Source organism: Lupinus angustifolius, chromosome LG19, assembly GCF_001865875.1.
Source record: "Lupinus angustifolius cultivar Tanjil chromosome LG19, LupAngTanjil_v1.0, whole genome shotgun sequence".
Taxonomy (NCBI): domain Eukaryota; kingdom Viridiplantae; phylum Streptophyta; class Magnoliopsida; order Fabales; family Fabaceae; genus Lupinus; species Lupinus angustifolius.
The window spans coordinates 16,765,865-16,783,856 of NC_032027.1; the positions used below are offsets into that span (position 1 = coordinate 16,765,865).

The 17,992-nt window shown below is 32.7% G+C and overlaps 3 protein-coding genes across 6 annotated transcripts; 1 reads left to right on the forward strand and 2 right to left on the reverse strand.

Moving 5' to 3' along the window:
* Positions 283-7,197, reverse strand: LOC109334732 (putative nuclear RNA export factor SDE5). 4 transcript variants are annotated; one of them, XM_019570645.1, is made up of 12 exons: positions 7,080-7,197; positions 4,999-5,585; positions 3,373-3,398; positions 3,190-3,267; positions 2,542-2,618; positions 2,100-2,344; positions 1,597-1,682; positions 1,411-1,467; positions 1,074-1,141; positions 851-954; positions 686-756; positions 283-587 (listed from the first exon to the last, which is right to left on the reverse strand). In XM_019570645.1, the coding sequence occupies exons 2-12, from the start codon at positions 5,552-5,554 to the stop codon at positions 477-479; spliced, it is 1,479 nt and encodes a 492-aa protein (XP_019426190.1). In that variant the 5' UTR covers positions 5,555-5,585; positions 7,080-7,197; the 3' UTR covers positions 283-476. The 4 variants fall into 4 exon arrangements, with proteins under 4 accessions (XP_019426190.1, XP_019426187.1, XP_019426188.1 ...); XM_019570642.1 differs by having other exon boundaries at positions 6,996-7,193; XM_019570643.1 differs by having other exon boundaries at positions 1,597-1,679; positions 6,996-7,191.
* On the reverse strand, positions 8,396-10,888 carry LOC109334154 (stem-specific protein TSJT1-like). The gene is made up of 4 exons (XM_019569742.1): positions 10,589-10,888; positions 9,873-10,113; positions 8,893-9,013; positions 8,396-8,694 (listed from the first exon to the last, which is right to left on the reverse strand). Exons 1-4 carry the CDS (start codon positions 10,789-10,791, stop codon positions 8,480-8,482), a joined length of 780 nt encoding a protein of 259 aa, XP_019425287.1. The 5' UTR covers positions 10,792-10,888; the 3' UTR covers positions 8,396-8,479.
* LOC109334155 lies at positions 13,524-16,230 on the forward strand. Its single transcript, XM_019569744.1, has 5 exons — positions 13,524-13,652; positions 13,740-13,793; positions 13,878-13,981; positions 15,646-15,684; positions 16,072-16,230. The coding sequence occupies exons 1-5, from the start codon at positions 13,577-13,579 to the stop codon at positions 16,204-16,206; spliced, it is 408 nt and encodes a 135-aa protein (XP_019425289.1). The 5' UTR covers positions 13,524-13,576; the 3' UTR covers positions 16,207-16,230.

The following is a 17,992-nucleotide window of genomic DNA, read 5'->3' on the forward strand; positions in this document are numbered from 1 at the left end:
TTATATAATTTACTTAAAGATACATTAGTATAATAAGAGGAGATATCTATTTACACTCAATTTCAATAATTCATTTTCTTAAATCCAACGGATCAAATGTCAGCTCACATTAGAAAAACTCATTGATTTATCTGGTGAGGTCAATTTTAGTATCACCTTATAAATCACTAACAAATCAATAGAACCAAATAAGCATAGTCATTTTGTATCAATAACAACACATGAAAAATTCTACATATTCCATTACATCATGCACCTCAACATTTCCAAATTGCATGCATCTTGCAAAGACAAAAACACTGTATTATTAATGATTTGGGACCTTATACATACCAAAAAATGTTACAACTAAATACTCATTTTTTCATAAGTAATCAATTTGCTTGCACATTAAACATTGGATGCATCTTTTCAACTAATCATGACCTTGGTATAAGAAACCACCTTTGTTTTTTGATTCAATAGGAATGCTATGTTTACACAAAACTCAAACTTTTTCTGTCTATGCTAGCCAAAGGGATCAATATTGTTCCAGCAATTTCTCCTTCAACCCACTTTATAGATTCCTTCTCTAATAGTTTTAGTACCTGTCCATAATCACCAACCAATGTCACAAATAAAGCACACAAATTAGAACAACCTTCTAAAACTAAACTTTAGTAAAAACCAATCAATCTTATCTTACCAATCGTCTGCGAGACCCTTTCGAGCTATCTTCGCCGTTTGCATCAAGGACAACCTTGAGGTACTCAAATGCTGATGGAGATAACGGAATGTTAAAATTAACAAACCGAAAGGAACAAATGAAGAATAACTTAGACAAGCTTGGTAGTTCAATGCAGTAACTCACATGGAATTCCGGAAAGCGAAGAAAGATGACGCTTCAATAGACGTATAGCCTCTTTTGTACCGAAGTCATGCAAGTCAAGCAACATTTCTTGTGATTCTGAATTCCTGCAGATAAATATAATAAAGGAGATATTATACCTATCATACAAATTTTCCATGCAATAACAAAGTATAAGAAAAAAGTATGAAGAAGCAATGCAAATTTTAGAGCAGAGGATATTAACCTTGTTTGAAGAATCATCCTGCTAGATTCTTCATCAGCTTCATGAGCCTTCCTTTCAAAAAAATGCCCCTGGCATCATCATAGCATACACACCAGTGAAGTTTGAGTAACTAGGTTATATTGTCTTTGAGAAATGTAATAGTTGGAACTCACAATATCAATACATCAACATAACCAAATGAGGTTACTTTTTCGAGTTTTCTGATTTGAAACATGTGCTGACTGAGATAATGGCAACTAATCCTAGATGCTCAGGAAAAAAGAATGTTGGTAAAAAAGAACTTAATGCAAGATGATTTTTCTGCTTATTGCCAAGCACGGTTCTATAAAAACCATACCTGCTCAAAAAGTTTTTCTGCTTTGATTTGATCTCCCTTTGCAAATGCTTCAACAGCCTGAAGTGACAAATGATCCATCAATGCACATTACAAGTTCCAAAGCAAAGCCCCCAAAAGGCCAAGTTATTCTGCCAAGTGACACAAATATAACTCCCGGAAGCAAGAAAAAAAGAAAATGTATCATACTGCTTTATAATATTCATTCATTGTCACTCGGTACTCCTTCACAGCTTTACGCACTTTCTGGTAGTCTTCCTCGTCTTCTGCTTCTGCTATTCAAAGTAAAATGAACTTCAAAAATAGAGAAAATAAAATTCCATATAAGAAAAGTTAAGTTGTTAATGAACTTCGCAACTAGGAATGTATCAAGCAGAGTTTCAAATTAAAACATCATAAATCCCAATACTTAATTCTTGGCCCATCAGTGGGGTGCAGCGGCATATGAATCGACAAGTTGTACCTGGCAATAATCCTACTCATGCTTAGGAGGCGCATGCAAATTATGGAATCTAACTAAGGACTTAAATATTGTTGTGCATCATTCAGTAAATCCTAAGTAATAGGTTATATAAAATATATTTTCTAAAATTCACGCGATCTATAATCACTTACCAGATATATTTTAAAATCAATATTTCCAGAATAAAAAAAAGGATTACAAAGATTGAGAATTAGATTTAGGAATGTACCATCTACATTTTGTTGTTGTGAGAAGTTCATGTCAATCTTATATTCGTCCATGGAGTCTGCAGGAGGTTCAAACACGATTCCATATCGAGAATTCTTATTCACATCCTTTACAATTCTTTTAGGAGACTCCTCGAGAGGATCACGAGAATTAAACAAAGCAGTCATGACTTCTTTCTGAAGGTCATCTCTCTGTTTCTGTTTCTGATGTAATTCCACTCCCTTATTTGAATCTGTGTTTCCATCACTGTATGAAAACGAGAAATATTACTCAAAATGTGGGCACGGAGATGAGTTGATTATCTCATTAGGAATAGGGTACAAGGCCAGTTAAATCAAAATATTACGTAAAACCACCACCTTTAAAAGTAACCAGGGTGATGACAGACAATGAAAATGGAAAGAACTAAAAAGGAAAATAAATATATGGAAAGAAAAACATACCCTCTGAGATAGTTTGAATTCAGAGCCTTTCTTTCAGATGAAGAAGCTAGTTCAGATTGTGCTTTCATATCTGTAAACTGCAAAAGTATATTAGCTTAAACAAAAGCACATCCAGGATATAGACAGCCATCAGAATTTTAACTTAGGCATCAAGATATAATATTCGGCACAAAAGTTGAAAGTCAAAACCTAAGAGAATGCAAAATCATCGCCAACCGAACAAAAATCCAACAACTAATTTCATTCTTTGATAATAATTGAATACAATAATATAAAAACCTACAATAGACAACACTCGTAAAATAAAATAAAAAACGTAGAGGCTCAAATATATTCTTTACAAACCATCATGTGCCCCCTGTAAACAATTTATTACAGAAATCATTCGCGTATATCACTAGAAAACGTTGAAGAGAAATGCTGGAATATGGCAAACAACGCGTAACAGGAAGTAATCCTCTATTGCCTAAAACTCTCCAATCAATGGCGAAAGTGGGATTTAATCCCAAACCCTTGCACCCACTGCGAGGGAATTTGAATACTCGCAAATTATTTCTGTGTATACGAAAAGACAAAATGGAAGCAACACAAGTAATTCTAGACTCTTGTGGAGCTTCAGCTATAAATTATCTTGGCATTCGTTCTAACCTTCCCAGATGAATCATCGACAACAGCTGCCCTTTTGCCTAAAGCCACAACTGATGGATCTAGCAGTCTCTCCACGCTCTGGGTGATTTCAAAACATATTTATTAGGCATAGGTTCCAAGTCGATAATTATAGCAAATATTAGAAGGCGCTCAAGATAGCAAGCATAGAACAATTTTGAGTACCTTCGCCATGTCATACCCGCAAGAATCTGCATGGTTGCAATAAATCTTGTCAGCATTTAATAAAAACTACAGACATATCTAATAACATGATATAGTTCAGCTTATGTATTACTTGTCTCCAACATGAAATTAATAAATAGAAAGTACTACATATTAATCATCAGCAGATTCATTGTTTAACAAATACTCAAGTCAATATTCTCGTTAACCAAAAGTAAGAATTGATAACACGAAGTAAAACCATATTGATTTGCACAAGAACATAAGGTGGTCCAGTACATAAGGCTTCCACCTAGTGGGGCCTGTGAAGGATAGATATACGCAGCCTTACCCTCACAAACGAAGATGTTTTTTCCAGGATTTGAACTTATAACCTCTAGGTTACAAGACAATCACCCTACCATTGCATCAAGGCTCACCCTCTTAATGGCACCAAATATATTAATCGAGTGTTAAATTGATTAAAGACCTATATGGCTATATCCCATATCAAACTAGCAACTATTTTATTTACAAGACATGACATAATCAATAATGGATATCTTTCTATTACATATGACATTTGAAGCTTTATATCACATGACACCTGAAAAACTTCGTAATTTTATTCACCCCACATGAATCCTATGATTTACATCTCCCTCAATTTCCCATTATGTTGGACTACTGACTCAAGATATTTAAATCTAATAACTTGTGATATGATATAACCTCCAATTTTTGTCTCTGCAGTAGGGTTTGTCCGCCTCTTGCTAAACTCACACTCCATATACTTTGTCTTACTTCGATTTATACGAAAGTCATATGATTTTAAAATTTGTCTCCACACTTATAACTTCCCATTTAATTTCTCTCTCAAGTCTCCAACTAGGACAATATCATTTGCAAAAAGCATGCATTGTGCCACCAGTTCTTGGATATACTTAGTAATCACATCCAAGACCAATGTAAATAGGCAGTGTCTCAATGTTGTTTGTTCCTGTAGTCCTATTGCAATAGGGAAATATTTTGAGACCCCATCTTCTATCCTCACACTGGTCTTGACCCATCTTTTATCCTCAAATCGGCCTTGACCCAATCATACATATCTTTGATTGCTCAAATATAGGCAATCCGAACTCTTTTCTTCTCCAGAGTTTTTCATAATATCTCTCTAGGCACCTTATATGTCTTCTCCAAATCAATGAAAACCATGAGTAAGTCTATTTGATATCTCTCCATAAAAATAAAAGAATAACAAAATGTTAATATAAAGTTATAAACTATTAAGAACAATGCTATTAAATCGATCTACTTTTGGTAAAAAAATAATAGTATTCTCAGTTGAGTGATACATCAGGAAATTTTCTAAAAAATGGTTAACCAAGCGTTATAAGAAAATATAACAATAATTAAACTTGGCTATGGTATTTTTTAAATAAAAAAGTGGGGCCAGGAACAATTTGAGTTTTCTACGATGAAAATGATAAGGCGAATCATGACTTATATTCTATCACAAAATGCCATGTAATATTTATAGAAAGGAGGTTGTAAATTATAATAATAAATAAAGGAAACCTCAACAACTGAGAGAGTAAAACTACTTCAATATTGTCTCTAGAGCAAAGAGTTTGAGTTATTATATACCAAGAACTTCTCTTATCATATCTCTGTCAAGCTGAAAGCCATCTCCAAGCATATTGACTAAAAAATCTTCCATGTCTTGGTGAAGCTGATTGTGCTTCACAATATTTGGCTTAGTTTTTTCACGCCAGATTCCAGCCATTGGCAGAGCATTCGCATCCAACTTCAATGGTTTACGTGCAACATAAGTTTCATTTGTTGATGGCTTGGATCTGACATAATCCTTACCAATCATACTTGAAACGGTACCTACTGAAACTGGACGAGCTTTGGACTTTATGCTTTTTCTTTCTTGGAAGGAATTTTCAAAGGAAGATCCATAAGCTGACTTTGAAGACTCTTCAACCCTGGTATGCACATTAGATGAATGTGTTTCAGAGGTTGAGGAACTTCCCTGCATCTCGTACAAAATTTCAACAGCCAAGTCCGCATTCCGGCTTGCCTTGCAATAGGCAGTTGCTATTTCGTCAAGAGAAAATGTTGAGCCAAAAGCATCAAGCAGGGACTTCAATGCCTTTTCTTCATCACATGTGACTATAGTTTGGCTTGACACTTCCATCTCAGTTATGATTGAACCACTGACACAGAAACTGCAATAAAATGAAGATCGAAATTTATCACTTTTCTTAATTCAATGCATCTAGGGGAATTGATCAACTCCCAGGATTATACATAAGTTTCTTTCAATCTAGAAACTCAAAAGTATTTATGCTAGAGAACATGTCTGTAATAAGTTATACAGATTGTGTAAGTAGCATGGATACGGGCTGTTATTAGTTCGGTACTGGTACGGGGTACAGAAAATTTCTAAAAGTTAGGGTATTAGTACAGCATAATACATTACATAGATACAAAAATGTAAACAATAAAGTCATTAGATCATAAGATAAACATAAATTTTATAATGGTTTAACAAAAAGCTTTAACATAATTCCACAATGCATTCCAAGGCAAAATATATAAAGAAGGAACCTTATTTAAGTGAAGTGAAATATTAGTTTGTTTTATTTAAAAGGAAAACAAATCACTTAGTGACAATATTGAGGTTTTTTTCATGGATTAATGCATTGTATTCGAGTGATATCATGTACTTACTTATCATATATGTATTCTACAAGAACCCGTGAGTACCCGAACGGGAACCATTTCAGAGTACCATGCATCATAGCCAATGATTGTAGTTTTCAATCTTAAAATGCAAATAATAAAGGCAAAAAACTATAGAAAGTATCATCAGCACTACATAGAGAGGAGTTGTAATAGTAATAGGCAAAGTAAAACCTCTGAGCCTAAACTTGATATAAGAAGAACTGAACGAAAAAGAGCACTATACAAAGTTAGCAGAGCCTTATATTGAGGAATGATTCAAGTACTCAAAGTACCAGACAATACAAATGAATGAGAAAGTACCCCTTTGTTCCATTTCTTCTATGCAAATAAAACCTTAAATAAAAATAATATCTGAATCATCGTATTAATACAATAATTTAAAATTAAATATATACAGACAACAACTCAGAATCAGAATCTTAAACCAACAAGGCGTTAGTATAGTCGTGTAAACCAACAAGGCATGAGCAGTCACGAACCCCAAAAGGAATTAGTTATTTATCTAAAAAGGTGAGGGATACCCTTGGTAGTACAAAAAGAAAGAATCAGACTCTTAAGTTGTGATCAGAAAAACACAACTAACTACAATTAGCATAATAATCAAACACTTCACAGAAAAAGGAATAAAACCGTACCTGATTAAGATAACAATGTAGTCCAATTAATCAAATACCAAGCACACAATCTAAATCAAAATTGGCAAAAATGAAATCTTTACGCAAATGGGGTGAAAAAACGCAAGCTAATTCAAACAATCATGCCCCCAATGAAATCCCAAGCCAAAAAAAGAAAACGAAAAGAAACCCATATTTTTTTCTTTCTAATTTACTTTGACATGCTACTAATAATGTTTCTCATGTTGCAATAAACTAAAACAAACTAAATCACACGATTTGGTAGGAACATAGAGTGATAAAGTAGAGAACTTTGACCGACCCAATGAATAGAAAATGAAGATAAAGAACATAAGATACCTGAGAGTGTGAGTGGGTGAAAAGTGAAACAAAGAGAAACACACTACATTTGTTGGTCTTGTTTGTTATATAACAAATGAAAATAGAAATTGAATGATGAATTTTGGAGAGAGAAAAATAAAAAAAATAAGAAAATAAAAAAGTGGTAGGATTTGGATTTGGACACAGAAGTGAGGTTATCTATCCCTTCCTTTTCAAAAACATTTTTCTGTACAAATCAAACAAGTTACGAGGAAGATTTCAATTCTATCAATGTTTTTTCTGGAAGAAGAAAAATGCAAACTATTTAGTGTGTTTTGGGAGCATTTGCTAAATGTGATTTTGATTATATAATTTTTTTTTGTTTATGTACTAGAGGCAATCTTTTTTGATTTATGATTGGAAGTTTTATTATTAAATCAAGTTTAATAATAACATTTTTTTTAAAATAAAATGAATCTCAATCTGATATTATGGATCCAACATGGTTATGATCCACGATAATTATTAAGAATGATATATCAATAAAGTTATATTTGCTTTCCCAAATTATGAATCCGTGCTACTCATTTTTTATTAGTTATAAAATTAAAAAATGGATTAAATATATATTAACTTTAATTTTTAATTCAATTAGAATTAAATGATGCATGGATTGTTGCACATTCTAGGACATTTTATGTGGGTCGGATACCAATCGACTTTGATATCAATGGTTGTTATAGAGAAACGAAAATGATCACTCACAACATTTGCCAGAAGCAATCAAATAAATGCGCAAAAGATAAATGGAAGAACCATGGTAGTGGTAAGAGGTTAAGAGCACATGTACATGTTTAGGTGGTGCACAAGGTGTGTGGTTCACCCTTTGTGGTTCAGTAGTGTTGGGTCAAATGGATATGGTTCTAAGTGATGGGACTCACCAAATATATATCTGTGAACTGTGATGAAATGTATATCAATTTGGAACCTGAATTCAACATCTATGGCCACCAAAATAAAGACACCCCTCATCATGAAGCTTTATGGCCCTATCTTATCATCACTAATTTGATAAAGGGGATTAAAGTTCTTAATTAGTATCATAAGGAAAATATGTCTATGGTCTAAGATGTAGAAGCTGGAACATTCCTACATTTCACTATATATGCTAAGTGCTATAACTAGCATGTACCTATATATATGCACATTTTTAACATGATAGTTGAAGCATACATATATACCAAGCAATTGCATTAAAAACTTTTGGAATGTCTAAATTTTATTACATAGATATGCAATAGGCAATAGGCAATTACCAAAGCTCACTTCTCCCTTTCATTAAACATGAAGCTCCAAATGCAAATCTCAATGATATTTTATTTGAATTATAAAACAAGTTTGCATGCAATCATCTTTATTACTTTCTGATCAGTAACAAATCAGATATCAAACATTTGTTCTCCCTTAACCTCAGCAGGACCAGCCCAATTTGCTGCACTTCCGGTGCGAGGAATGCTTGGAATCCTTGTGAACAAATCAACCTGAAAATAAACACTCATGATGTTTCCACCATCATCTTCTTGCACAATAGCTTTAACCTTGTTCAGTGGATGATCAAAGCTTGCCAATCCACTTCCATTGATGAATATGCACCCTGCATTCCAATTGAAGAGCCAAATGAAAAATGAAAATCATAAAGCATTCTGCCTAATATTATAGACTAATCTTCACAAAGTTTTCGGGTTAAGTTTTAGTTGGCATAATCAAATGCTAGTTATTTTACTGGAATTGAGAAAGATGAAACAAAGCAGAGAAGTTATAGAATGAAGTTTCAGTTGTTTGATGCACTAACCTGGAGGAAAAGGTGCACAAGATTTTCCACAGCCCTCTCTGATGATTTTAGGGTCATCTCCGCAGACTAAGGATCCATCATATGCCACTCCCCACTGAAATTCCACGCTTCCTTCACGATCCTAACATCGGCATTGACTATATTAAAACCAACACAAATGGCGTATCCAAGAACAGTAGAGCTTCTAAGCAATAAGGTTCAATAAGGTTCAATAAGACAAAAATTCAATGGAGATACTAGAGATCAAAAAAGATTATTTGTTTTTCCTTTTATGCGGGATCAAAGTTCTAACTTGCAGTCTGCAACCACACTTGCAACAACAACATTGTTGCTTTGGCAGTTTCCGCAACTACATCACAATCGCAATTAGGGGTGAGCAGGATCCGATACTACCCACTCACCCAGTTTGACTCAATCGTGGTCGGGGCCGAATATGGTTGGGTCTTATTTGGTCTAGGTTCGAGTTCAAAAGTTAGAGCTAGTCAATATTTAGGGTTGGGTAAGGAACAAACCTGACTCAGTCCGACCCCGTCACATGATCACTCATTCCTCATGTTTGCATGTGCATATTCAATTGTGTATAGAAGTAATGACATCTATTTGGCCCAAATATCATTGATTCTCTAATTTTTTATCACATATGCATATATGTAAATGATTAATAAAATATCTATACATATATATAAAAGGGTATGCATTATATTTAATCAGGTATAATCAGGTACAGGCCGACTCCAAATTCTACATATGACTCAGTCAACATTTGGAATTGGGTTAACTTTCAGGTCTAGGTTTGGGTTTGAAAAAGTAACCAAGCAACATTTAGTGTCTGGTAAGGGAAGGGGTCGTGTCTCTTACCCATGCTCACCCCTAATTGCAATTGCGACCATGTTTTCATGTGATAAGTGCAACATAATTGCAACCAAAATTGCAAAGATATATATAGAAAACTCAAAGCAACTATTTTGACCATAACTCACCCTGGCTAAAAAAAGAGTGTGTGTCTTGACATCGAAGATAATGAATGCGAATTTTCCATGAAGCTCTTTAACAACTTGGTCAGGTGGGTATGGGGCTCGATCTCTTAAGACCTTATAGGCTTCAACCACAATCATGGCCTCTGTTGCTTGTCTTGGGAGGCCATAGTAATGCCTAAGTTCAGCAGTGTTTTCTAGACTTCCCACAAAAATGCAGAAGATATCATCCAAAACAACAATAGACCTGTAATATATTCACAACAACATTAAAAATTAGTTGCAAGAACATGGTGTCATTACCATGAATTAAAACAAAACTAGACAACCAACCATTTGAAAGCACTTGAATCCTGAGCCAAGGGTATTAAAGTTTCAAATTTTAAATTCGAGTATTAACTTCTCTGCTTTTATAAGCACACATAAAGTCACAATTTTGACAAAAACCCATGATTTTCAGTTGAAACTGATTCTGGGTAAGCAAATTTAAGTTCAGATTTCTACAACTGTTAAGATTATTTAATGATCTTGTACTAAAATTGTTTCCAAATGTGAACCAAACATAGCCTAAGAACTTTAATCGTTTCAGTACTATTAGATGCATAATACATTTATATTCTACAAAACAACTTCACAACCTATGTTTCTACACAACATATACATGAGAAATGAAAACAAATAAGTAAAATAAATAAGGTTTTGATATATGATATAATATCTACCTTGGGTGTATTGGACTTTCATCATGATGAGACAAAGCCATAAAATTCCCATGAGGAAGATTGTAAATAGCAGAATCATTAGGCCATAAAGATTGAAACTTGTTCAAAATTTCTTTTGGGGTCTTTGAATTGTTGGAACCCAATATGGGAAAACTCAATTCTTCAGGTGGTTTTGCAATAGCTTTTGCAAACACTGCCAACATTTTTGCTGATATTAGTTTTCTAAGTTCAATGCTGCTTCTTCAGTTTGTGTTATGCTCAAAGTGGTTCAAACTTGAGAATATTTTTCAAATGACAAGGTCAAGTATAGACAAATAGTTGCATTTTGCATATCAAGCATGTGGCAACCTCTGAGGGAAGGTTTAGGATCCCAAGGTTATACGTGTATAATGTGTAAACAAGGTAAAACTATAAGTTACATGCAAAGGTGGTCCCAAAGTTATCATGGTTTTCTACCCCCACACATGATATATGAATAAAGGTAGAGGTAAGAATAAATTGAACCAACTTGGTATTTATTCGAAACTTCACTTACTATTTAGTTCGATAAATTTGATTCATAAATTAAATGAGTCAAACATGAACTAAAATTTCAGCTTGTTAAATAAACAAACCGAATTTGAGCTAGATACAATTCGATTAATTAAATTAATGAGTTGGTTCAATATATTTATATATGTAGTAATTTTATTATGTATTACTTTTTATATTTATTCTTACTACTTTTTATATTTATTCTTATTATATAAATAAACAACATTATATTTATATATATATACAAACTTTTGCAGTTTTCTTAAAAAAAATTATTATTTAAATTGTCTAAATAAATCAATTCAAATTAAGTTAAACAGTTCACAAACTTTAACCGAGTCAAACTCCAGCTAAAAAAATAACTCGTATCGATCTTGAATCCAATTTCGAGCTAAGCAAATTCTTATCGAACTGAACCAAACTGATAAAGTTCTAAGCAAATCCTTATCGCCTCAATACGGCCTATTTTCAGTCCTAAATAAAGTACCCATTTATTGAACAAGTCTCATTTATATATTGTAAGTTAATCTCAAAACTAGATAGAAATGAGAGCAAGAAATATTTAACCTATGTCTAAGATAACGAGTTGGACGATATAAAACATAATTTTCTGCATGTTCTTACTATATCAACTCTGTTAGACTAGATAAATGATTACATTTGGCATATGACTAAAGAACATATTAGCCATGTTATAAGGTTAAGATGTTATCTCAAAAAATTAATTAAAAATAAGAAAATTAATCCAACAACACTAAGAAGAATAAGGTATATAATATGAGACTTAATTCTCAATAATATATAGCTTTAAAAAACTGTTTTCAAAATTTAAACTTACTAAAATAGATTAAAAGACAAACAACATTATAGTTTTGTGAGAATTTTAACATGTCTTCCACAAACGATATATAACATTTCAATAATTTATTTCATACAACTAAAAGTGAAATACTTTTTCCTACAGCTTTTGTTTTGAGTGAAGGAACAAGAGAAAAGACCTCATCCATTTGGCATATGAGATTGGTAGTATTTGAATTATGTCTTTGAGATTAAAAACATTAATTTGGTTTTTAACTTTACCAAATTTCAATTTTTTGGGTACATATCTATCCAGGTGAGGTTCTTATAATTTTGTGTTAATCATCAAATTAATTAACAATATACAAAGTTAGAGATCAAAATAACATATTTTATTCTGAGGAACAAAATTAATGTTTTATTAATCTTCATCCAAAAAGAAGTTATAAGGAAAATTATGTAGCTAAGGATCATGATAAACAATAGGAACTCTAAGTATTTGTTCGGGAGTTAGATTTTATAAATAAAATAAGGAAAATGGAAGGCTTGAAAATCATCTCACAAGTATATTTTATGGCTCTCAATCCTCCTATTTCCCTTCATTCCCCTCCAAAATCAAACTCTCAAACTAACTCTAATGGTCTGTTTATGTTTATTGATTAAGTTTTGGAGAGATATGGAAAAAATGAAAAACTTCAAATTCATTTCACAGATATATTTCATAGTTTTGATGTTTTCCCTTCCCATTCTTTAATCTCTCTACCTCATGCTAATCACAGTTTACCAACAAATAAAATATAATACTTTTCATTTTAATTTTATTTTACAAAAATAATATATTATATTGATGGTGCAGATGATTAAATCAAAGTGAATAGTAATAAATTGTGGCACCTCTGTTTGAGGAGATGATTAAACCATGTAAGAATCCTTCAGGTAGACAAATATTAAGAATTGTTAAATTGATTGATTTATATAAAAGTTTTGATTACTACATGCTAATTTTTCTATTATGTACTTCAAGAAATTTTTTAAATATGAATATGCAGTTGCTTTATGTGGTATATATTTATAATGTAATATTTATAAGCCGAGAGTTAAAAATTTATACACTTTTGGTTTATCATATATTATTTATTTAAGATTAACAATTATTAAGAACTTGTGTTAATAGGCATTTCGTGCCTGCCGAACAATATTGTGTGATATTATATATTTCACTTTTTATAATTACAATATATTTTTTCAGTATATTTTATATTATAATTTTTTTTGTGTGTATGATAATGTATAGTTTAAGGTAAAGAGTGTGGTTAATTAATATGTTAGTGATGATTAATTAGGATTACATGATTTTTTTTGTAAAAATTAAATAATGTGAAGTGCAAAATAAGAATATATAAATTATGTCAGTGATTACACCATGTTTTAGCTTTTATATATATATATATATATATATATAGTATAGATAAACAATGAATGATATAATATAAAAAACTTTAATAAGTTTTTCTGATGATTGTAGTTTGAATTTTGCATATGGAAATCAAACCCATCATTCTCCATTTTCCATTCCAATTTTGTTCCTTTTTTGTTGGAATGGATCTTGATAGTTTATAACAATTAGAGAGAGAGAGAGAAGAAGAGAGAGAAAGAATGGAAGGTGGGATATGGGGTAGTAGGTGTGGAAAACAATGCACCCAAAAATATGCTGCACTTACTCAAATCCCTTGTAACTTCATATCCATTTCTTATTCATTAATCATTACTATTCTATTCATTCATTATTATTCTATTCAATTCAATTCATTTGTTTCAGGGAGAGTATTCTGCAAGAAGGGTTGCAACTCCGATGAAGATTCATGGCAACAATGTCTCTTCTTTGTTATTTATTCACTTTATTTCTATGTTTTCTTCCCAATTTAATTTAACTTTTTATTTATTTATTTATATATAGGCTTGGATGAATGCGATCAAATATGTTATAAGGATCCTGTACTTAAGGACCAGCAATGGAGTTCTTATATTGATCGTTCTCCTGGTTCTGCTGCTTATTCTCAGGTTCATAATCATTCAATTGTAGCTTCTTAATGCCATTGTTAGTTACATTATATAGTGATTAGGTTTTGTTATGTTTTACGAGTTCGATTCTATTATATGGATGATTAGGGTCTCAAGCATTCTATTCACATTGTTATCTTTCTTCATTTGCCAAACAAGTTAAGGCATTACCACAACCCAATCTCCTTTCCGCCCATTCTAATGTCGTTGTCAATTGCTTGATTGTGGCCGTGTGTATCCTGGGTTCTCCTCCGCTGACTAGATCGAAGTGGAGCCTATCAGAATTGTTGGCGACCCACCTGTTGTTGTTGTTGTTGTTGTCGCCGTAGCTGCCTAGTTCCGCTCATTGTGTAAGTTACTCGAGGTGAGGGTCTGTGAAGACAGTGGTGAGAGCATGAACTGGTGTGGTGGACATATTGGGACATGTGGATGGTGATGTCTGTATTGTCTCTTATGCCATAACATTGATCAGGGGAATTTGGATAATTTCCAGCATTCTGTAGTTAGTTATAACTTATTTGTGAGTTGTTTATTGGTGAGGACAAGTTCTTTTATATAATCTCACTCAGCTCTTGTAATCAATTAGGTTCATTCAGTTAACTATTCTCTCTCCACTCTCCAAATTCTCTCTGGTAATATGGTTGTCTTCCTCAATCTCTAATTGCCTTCCAATTTGTCAACATTGGTGGATTACAACTACTATTCATCAAGCCCATTCTTCATCCACTCCAAAGAAGACCAGAACTTACTCAGGGTTCCAATCACATTCTGCAAAGCAGCTTTACGTGATTGAAGGTCGTAATATCATCTCAACATGACAAAAACAATTTAAAAGTGTAGCTTAAAACAAACAAAAGTGGTCATTCTTTTGTGAAAATAAAATAAAGAACACCGGACTGGTTACTGGGTGGTGTTGGAAGACAATGGTGACAGTGTTGAATTGTGTGGTGAACACATTTCCAGAAGTTGTCCTAGGAGTTTAAGTGCGGCCGCAAAATGGATTGGGATTTGGGAATAACACAACCAACCGAACCAGATCTGTCATTTTTTGCTTTGCATCTGTTTGATTGGTATTGGTAACAACCATTTTCTAGTTCCAGATCTGTCATCTTTCTCCTTATGCATTTGTTCATGGGTTTTCCTTTCTTGGTAACAAGCATACTTGTTCCAAACTGATAGAAACTGGATTACAATAGTAAGAATCTGAATATTATAGGTAGGAATCACTAAGAATTACACTGAATTCTCTAGGTATTCGAGAGACCTAGAACTCTCCCAGTGCCCAAGGACCCCAACTACTACTCGTAACCATGGTTGGCCTTGAGAGGGTCAGTATTCCAAATAAAAAAGACCAGTTTACCAGGTTTACGGTCCTACATCTCCACTACTCATCTAAAAAGTATGAAATCAACATGAACTTCTTTCAATTCGTGCATTCTAGAATGAGAGTCTGTTATATTCAGCTAGATAGGTTAGTGACAGAACTGATAACTTAGATTTTAGACAATTCTAGACCCCTGTATAAATACTGACATCTGATCTCAGTCAGATTCCTCTCTCTCCCCTCGAAACTTTCTCAGTGTTCATGGATTGTTGAAGGTTTTTGATTAATTATGGAATAACCAAGTTTTCAAATCGACGATGTCTAATCCTTTCCTGTGCAGGAATGTTTCAATGCTTGTGTATCTGGCTGCGGTTTTAAGGTCAGTTTGACTTATACCTAACATTTGCTAAATTATTATATGCACACCCAGCTCCCTCCATTCACAATCTTTTGCTATAGTGTTTGTCTGTAAGAGAGAATGAAAGGAGCAATTATATCTTGGAAATATGTTTAGTCTGTTCAATATATCATCAAAAAAAATGTTTCTTTCAAGTAAGTTCTCATGTATTAAGCTGTTCCTGTTAAATGGCCAATTTATCAGAGTTAATCATGTTGCAAGTATTACAACTCTGTTGTGATCATATAGTGGCTTTTTCATTGAATGTCAAGATTTTGCAAAAGTCTTCATATTTCTGATTTCTGAGGCCTAAATTTAAAGATTGGTTCTTAGGTGTAATAACCCACTTGAATATGTTGCATTTTGCAGTTTGATGTTGAACCAGATAAAGTTGATAAAGTTTGTCCTAACAGGCCATCCAAGCCTGCTCCTATTCAGAAGCAGAGGCCACAGCCTCTAGAACTAATTGATCCCCATGATGACATGCCTGGCACTTCTGCATAGTGAGAACTGATTAAAAACCAAAAAAATGTATACTTAACCATTCTTTATAGGCTACATCTTTCTAGAAATTTATTTATGTTCTCTAACTTATATCCTGCTTTGTATGTATCAGCATGATTTAGGTTCATTTTGTGGGCAATAGCATGATGCAACATGCTCTTTTTGCCTTGAGAATCTAGAATCTTCATGTTGTCTATAAAAGCAAGGAATCTGGAAATTTAGGTAGTTGAAAAATAGTATAATTCTGGCTTTCCATGATTTTGTTAAAAGAAAGTTTTTGAGCTACACTTCCATTTTTTGGATACATGTGAAATCTCTACCCTAAATTCCTAATACGTTTAAGAAAGCAGAGTGGTTAGGGACTTAGGGCCAAAGAGATTATTGATTTGAGGGTATTTGGAGAGGTAGCATAACAAACTTAATGTGGTACTTAAGTTATGAGACTCTCCCACCTAACTTAGACAGTGAGACGATGGGGGATAAGCTTCATTGTCAAGAGGGAAACAGCCTAGATCGCCAGCTAAGGCCCCTAAATGACCGCTCATTGATATAGGAGGCAGGAGTACAGAGACAACTAGGAGTTTGCCTAGAAGCAACCACCCTCGAAAGAGTGCGTAATAGCTCACTGATCGAGCGCTCTTGTGCTGAAGATGAACGGGGCTAAGCGATCTACCGAAGCTGTGGGATGTAAAAATTTATCGGTAGGGGAGCATTCCAGCTTAGAGGGAAGGACCCGCGCGAGTAGTGGTGGACAAAGCGGAAGCGAGAATGTCCGCTTGAGTAAAACAAATGTAATCTTTTGGTTTAGACTCTTTTATGTGTTTAAGTCCGAACAAAGATATTTTCTTTCTCTAATCTATATCTCACACAAAAAATGAACCAGTAAATATTAATTAAATAACGTATAAGATTCTTTTTCTGTTCTACCAAAAATATTTTCTTAGGAACTAATTTTTTTGGAGTATATATTTGTTCATCCCAATAAGTATTGTTCTCGGAAATTGAATTCTGAACTTTTATATTGTATAAGAGTGACTCTTATACGACATAACTTTAAATAACTTGAGTTTTTTTTTAATTAAATCTGATATTAAAAGTTTGTTATATGCTTGATTTTATTTTATGCATTTATAATAAGGTTTGATAAGTTTGATCCATTACATTTGAAATCCAATAAATTTAAATATTTTATAAAGGAGAAGTAAAATACTTATAAATTATTCATAAACAATATCTTCATTATTCACGCTGAATTCAATCTCATCCTTACAAATTAGGGATGACAATGGAGTTGAGTGAGTATAAACAGTGTTTTCTCGTTCTCAAATCTATATTGTTTGTGGGTATCCATACGAGTAGTGAATATTTGTGGATACTCAATGAATTTTTAAATTTTATTATCTATTTTATAACAATTAATATATAAAATAATTATTACATAAATATTAAAATATTTATATAATAAATTTATAATCATAGTGAAATCATTGCAATTATTATAAAATAATAATAAAGTTGATAATATATAATATTAAAGTTAAAATTAAAATAGTATAATATATATTTAATTAAAAATTAAGTTTATAAATATATGGAACATTTGAGGCGTGTATGTAAAACTCTTTCTCACAGTTTTTTTTGAAATCTCTGTTTCAAATCTTTCATCGGCTTGCATGAACTTTTTTATATACATAAAAGTCTCAAAGTTTGGATTGTTGTTATTTACACACAGACATTTTATCATTCACCATTTATTTGGATTATCTTTTTAAAAAAGTTAACAGTA

Excerpts from the sequence above, each read along its gene's own strand:
- LOC109334154 (XM_019569742.1), bottom strand. The coding sequence starts at position 10,791 with ATGTTGGCAGTGTTTGCAAAAGCTATTGCAAAACCACCTGAAGAATTG. Across the intron at positions 10,114-10,588 it reads GAAAGTCCAATACACCCAAG|GTCTATTGTTGTTTTGGATG; the intron begins GTAGATATTATA and ends AATATATTACAG. Across the intron at positions 8,695-8,892 it reads TTGTGCACCTTTTCCTCCAG|GGTGCATATTCATCAATGGA; the intron begins GTTAGTGCATCA and ends ATTGGAATGCAG.
- LOC109334155 (XM_019569744.1), top strand. The coding sequence starts at position 13,577 with ATGGAAGGTGGGATATGGGGTAGTAGGTGTGGAAAACAATGCACCCAA. Across the intron at positions 13,653-13,739 it reads TGCACTTACTCAAATCCCTT|GGAGAGTATTCTGCAAGAAG; the intron begins GTAACTTCATAT and ends CATTTGTTTCAG. Across the intron at positions 15,685-16,071 it reads TATCTGGCTGCGGTTTTAAG|TTTGATGTTGAACCAGATAA; the intron begins GTCAGTTTGACT and ends TGCATTTTGCAG.
- LOC109334732 (XM_019570642.1), bottom strand. The coding sequence starts at position 7,072 with ATGTTCTTTATCTTCATTTTCTATTCATTGGGTCGGTCAAAGTTCTCT. Across the intron at positions 757-850 it reads TTCGCTTTCCGGAATTCCAT|CATTTGAGTACCTCAAGGTT; the intron begins GTGAGTTACTGC and ends TATCTCCATCAG. Across the intron at positions 588-685 it reads AAGGGTCTCGCAGACGATTG|GTACTAAAACTATTAGAGAA; the intron begins GTAAGATAAGAT and ends GATTATGGACAG.